This window comes from Vespa mandarinia, chromosome 12 (genome assembly GCF_050613455.1).
Source record: "Vespa mandarinia isolate Hongniang chromosome 12, ASM5061345v1, whole genome shotgun sequence".
In the NCBI taxonomy this organism is placed as follows: Eukaryota; Metazoa; Arthropoda; class Insecta; order Hymenoptera; family Vespidae; genus Vespa; species Vespa mandarinia.
The window spans coordinates 3,412,501-3,417,500 of NC_140821.1; the positions used below are offsets into that span (position 1 = coordinate 3,412,501).

Here is a 5,000-nt window from a genome sequence, read left to right on the forward strand (position 1 = left end):
TTTCAATTGATAACAAAATTATTATACATACATACACACACATATATATATATACATACATATCTTTTTGAATGTGTATGTTTGTATATCATTCAGTAGAATTCCGATCTCTGACCCTAAAATTCCTCTAATAAGATACATTAATATCTCCTGTCTTTTTCGAGTCGATAGAAAAATAAAAGGCAAAAAAAAAAAAAAGAACAGAAAGAAAGAAAGAAAGAAAGAAAGAAAAAGGAATGGGGAAAAAGAAAAATACGGAAAGACACTTCGTGATCGAATTAATTCCAATTGGCAATCTATCAAAATCGTGAGGATTTTTATTATCGAGTATAAAGAGAAGAAGGAGGAGAAGGAGGAAGAGAGGAAGAGAGAGAGAGAGAAAGAGAATAAAAGATTTTTGTTTTTTTTCTCTAGTTTTTTTTTTTTCTTTTTTTCTTTTTTTTCAGTACCATATGTACTCACTTTAATGCGCATTTAGACGGCGAAGAAGTATTCTGGTCCACGTAAAATAGGAAAATAATTAATCCGTCGTATGAAATGTCTTCTTCTTCGATTCGTTGCCACGATGTTTGACCTAACCTCGACATTCGAATAATAACGTTCGTGTCGAGATCATTTCATAATAATCACCATAATCGGTCAATTTTCAATAGTTATACAGATTGAAAAAGAAGACAGAGAGACGGAGAGACGGAGAGAAAGAGAGAGAGAAAGAGAGAGAGAGAGAGAGTGGGGGGGAGGGAAAGGGAGAGAAGGACAGAGAGAGGAGAAAGAGAGAGAGAGAGAGAGAGACACACAGATCGATGTTACGTATACGGTTAGTAGAAACGTATAATGTTAATTCTATTGCACAAAGAAAGAACTCGCGTTATATATATATATGTGTATATATATATATATATACGTACATATATGTATATATACACATGTAGATCTATATATCTATCTATTTATCCTGTGTGCACACATGTACGATAAGAAAGAAATAGAGACGAACAGCCGTTGACCTCGCGATACGTCAACGTGGACGGTCGGAGGAATACTGAATGTTCGATACTTGTCGGCTATGCGACGCGTGCGACGCCAGTGTCCTCTGGTGACACCTTACGTTACTAAGGAATTCGTGAAATCGTTTGGTCACGTGGGGTTGGCTGCGCGCGCATAAACCCGCCTCTTTCAAGAACATTCCCTTTTTGTTTTTCTCCCTTTAATAGAACCCACGTGATCCATTAGCTCCTCTTTGTCGTCTCTGTCTCGAGTAATAAACATTAAAGAAATTCTCTTTCGCTTTATCTTCTTCAACAATTTAAAAAAAAAAAAAAAAAAGAAGAAAAAAGAGAAATAGAAAGAAAAAAAGAAAAAAGAAAATAAAAGGAAATGCTTTTAACTCGCACTCTCTCTCTCTCTCTCTCTCTCTCTCTCTCTTTTTCTCCTCGTTAATTCCTTACTTCATAGAAATTATCTTTTACGATGTGACGAATGGCTGAAAAGATTTCTGAATGAAACCGCAGTGGATTGTAACACTTGCGTAACAACACTCGTAAAAAGGAAAAAGTGAAAGAAAAAAGAAAAGAGAAACAAAAAGCACGATCCCTCCCTTCCACGAACTAACGTTTTATCGGCGACCCACTTTGAATCTTAAGAAAAGGATTATAAACGTCTTACGGTGTTTCTTAGCCTGAAATATATCTTTTGTATCTATCTTTCTCTCTCTCTCTCTCTCTCTCTCTCTCTCTCTCTCTCTCTCTCTCTCTCTCTCTCTCTCTGTCTGTGTCTCTCTGTCTCCCTTTTGTATAATCTTTTTATGATTAGTATATTGTCAGGATAGAGAAAGAAAGAAAGAGAGAGAAGGAGAGAGAGATTATTTTCGTTTTGCATTCGAAATAAAGAGAGCCCTTTCGATCGACCTACTTCTTATTAATTCCAACGATATGTTTTCTTTGTTACTCTTTTTTTTCTCTTCCTTTTTTTTTTTTTTTTTTCTTTATTTCTTTTCAGTTTAAAACACTCGAGAATATTTACGAGAGAAATTGCGCTGGAGTGGGAGGATGGAAGAGGGGTGGGGGAGATTATGGATCAAAGATATGTTTTCTTTTTTTTTCTTTTTTTTTTTCTTTCTTTTTTTAAAGAGCCAAAGATTGGCGTAAAAGTAACGCATTGTAAATCAATTTTTCTTTTATGAAAAGGAACACAACCAGCTGACCGACTGGGCAAAGGGAATGAAAGGGACAAAGATTGGAATGTGGTCTAACAAGGTGTCTAAGAAAACGACGCTTCGCGCTCGAATGTTGTGGAATTTTGGCGAAAGCATACCGGGTGTCCTCGAAAACATGTACACATGTCTCTCTCTCTCTCTCTCTCTCTCTCTCTCTCTCTCATGGAATAGAACGAAAGAGAGAGAGAGAGAGAGAGAGAGGGAGAGAGAGAGAGAGAGAAAGGAAATACGAAAAGTGGGAGCGTGTGAGAGGAACGAACGCGGGATTTCCAGTCGCGCGAGATACGTACGAGTGAACGAGGTAGAGGTGAGGGGGTTAGAGGAGAGAAAAAGAGGGGAACTAAGAAATACGAATGTGTCGGAGAGAGAAAAAAAACAACTCCCTTAATGGGTCAGCGACATTTAATAAAATAAATCTCTCGGAGTCTTCTGTCCTTCAGATAGACTCACACAATGGGGATTCTAGCGGGCGGATTATTCAAACGTAAATCGAAAAGAAAAAGAAAAAAAAAAAAAAAAAAGAAAGAAGAAGGAAAACAGATCTCTCTTATCCCGAAAAAAAAAAAAAAGTAGTCTCTAGGAACTCTAAGGATAAAAAGAAGAAGAAGAAAAACAAAAAATTGCGAAAATTTTCCTTAAGCGTGATTAAGATGAATATTTCTTATGGAACGAAAAAAAGAAAAATTTCGGGCGTTTGATTCAATAAAAAAAAAAAAAAAAAAAAAAAAAAAAAAAAAAAAAAAAGAATACAGAATTCCAATAAGAAGGATCGCATGTATGTTTTATCGTATGTATCTATTTGAACGATGATTTTTTTATTCGAAATATCGAATGAACCATCGAATGTGTCCGTCCGAAAGGAAAAAAGAAAGAAAAGGAAAGACAAAAAGGATTAAAATTTTTATTCCAGCGTAAATAAATTGAAACAAATTGTCTCTTTCACGACATGCTTTTTTTCCTCTATTTCTTTTCTTTCTCTTTTTATATATATATATATATAAAATTTGAAAAATCACAAGATCGTTCGGTGATTTAATCGGAGAGTCTTGGACGTATCAAGGGTCTATGTCGCCGAGAGCATTGGCAGACAGCTGTAGGCGGTCTTGTGCTGTTGCCAGACACAAAGAGGCGATTCGGAGACGTCTCTTCGTGACACTATCGGTATGTGTTAGTGAGTAAGTACGTGTACAATCGTGTTTTTGAGTTTCTTCAGGACGTCCTATATATAATAAAATCTCTCTCTCTCTCTCTCTCTTGCATGTTATCTCTGAAACCAGATTTCGATTGACCTCGAATAATCTTTTCGTATACCTACATATATATATATATATATATATATATATATATATATATATATTATTCTTCGATAATTAACATTAATCATCATCGATTAACGTTTACAGTTAATAATCACGTTTTTTAATACTTTAAATAATTCTTTATATCGAAACGTGTGTAATCTCGATGAATTGAAAAGAAAAAAAAAAAAAAAAAAAAAAAAAGAAAAAGAAAAAGAAAAAAGAACAACAAAAAAGAAGAACAAGTAGAGGAAAAAAAATTGCAAACAAATTCACCCCTTCCCCCTTTTCCCCTCCAACCTCGATATTAATTCCTGAATATTATATCGCGAACGTTTTCGTGCCCGAACGTTTCCACGTTATATACTCTCCGATATGCATGAGCATACGTGAATATATAAATATATATATGTATATATATATATATATATATATATATGCATGCATACGTGCATGCATGCATGTAAGTATGTACGTATGTACCTATAGCATGCTTTAACAGCTAACAGAGAACAAAGGGATCTTCTGTGGAGTACCCAAAGAGAACGTGCGCTCGTACAAGTTCTTACGGTTTTATGTGCATGCACATGCAGGCACGCATACAAACGCATACAAACGCAAATACCACATATTCGAAAGAGACCAACTGGAACGGCGACGAAGACGACGACGACAACGACGACGACGACGACGACGACGACGACGACGACGACGACGACGACGACGACGACGACGACGACGACGACGACGACGACGATGTTAACGTCGACGACGACGACGACGACAAGGAATTCCATGGCGTTTCGACGTCGAGACTTTGTTCGATAAATTTCAAAAATTCTCTCTCTCTCTCTCTCTCTCTCTCACTTTTTTTTTCTTGCAATATCACATATTATATTAAAGAATCTATCCGTTCATGTAATCGCATAATCATCAGATATCTATCTATTTTTCCATTACTATTTTTATTCTTTTATTTCGCAATAAAAATTCTATCTGATTCAATCTCATCATTTAATTCGATTATTCTGGTGTGTAACGGAGTAAACATATGTCATTGCATAAGTACATCCGATATTATATATGCATTCATTAACATATCTCAAGTTCATATTATATATATACTATATATATAATATATATATATAATATATATATAATATATATATATATAAAAAACAAATAAAATGTATCGCGTATATTGGCATTTAAGTTTGAATATTTAAACGTGCAAATATAAGTTCTATAATTATGAACAAATATTTACCGATTGGATCGATCGACCAATTGATCGATTGATCAATCTTCCGAAGCTTGTGATATAAACCGTGGAGACTGTTGTAAAAGTATTGATCAGACGGATTACATAATGAATCGAAGAGGACGAACCAGCTTATTAAGAAAACCGGTATGCGTAAGAATTCATCCAATGACTTCATGTTTGAAAGAACGAACAAATAAATGAACGAAGGAACGATGAAACGAAT

The 5,000-nt window shown here is 35.0% G+C and overlaps 1 protein-coding gene across 7 annotated transcripts in view; it reads right to left on the bottom strand.

Moving 5' to 3' along the window:
* Window positions 1–5,000, bottom strand: part of Sarm (sterile alpha and armadillo motif) — a 93,067-nt gene that overhangs the window by 17,344 nt on the left and 70,723 nt on the right. Inside the window, exons 1-2 of one of the 7 annotated variants that reach the window (XM_035883561.2) lie at window positions 909–1,030; window positions 463–574 (exon numbers count right to left, since the gene is read on the bottom strand). The exons of 4 other annotated variants lie outside the window; for them this stretch is intronic. In XM_035883561.2, the coding sequence (XP_035739454.1) occupies window positions 463–474 (12 nt within the window). In that variant the 5' untranslated portion in view covers window positions 475–574; window positions 909–1,030. 2 more of the 7 variants (XM_035883562.2, XM_035883560.2) reach the window with 2 other exon arrangements.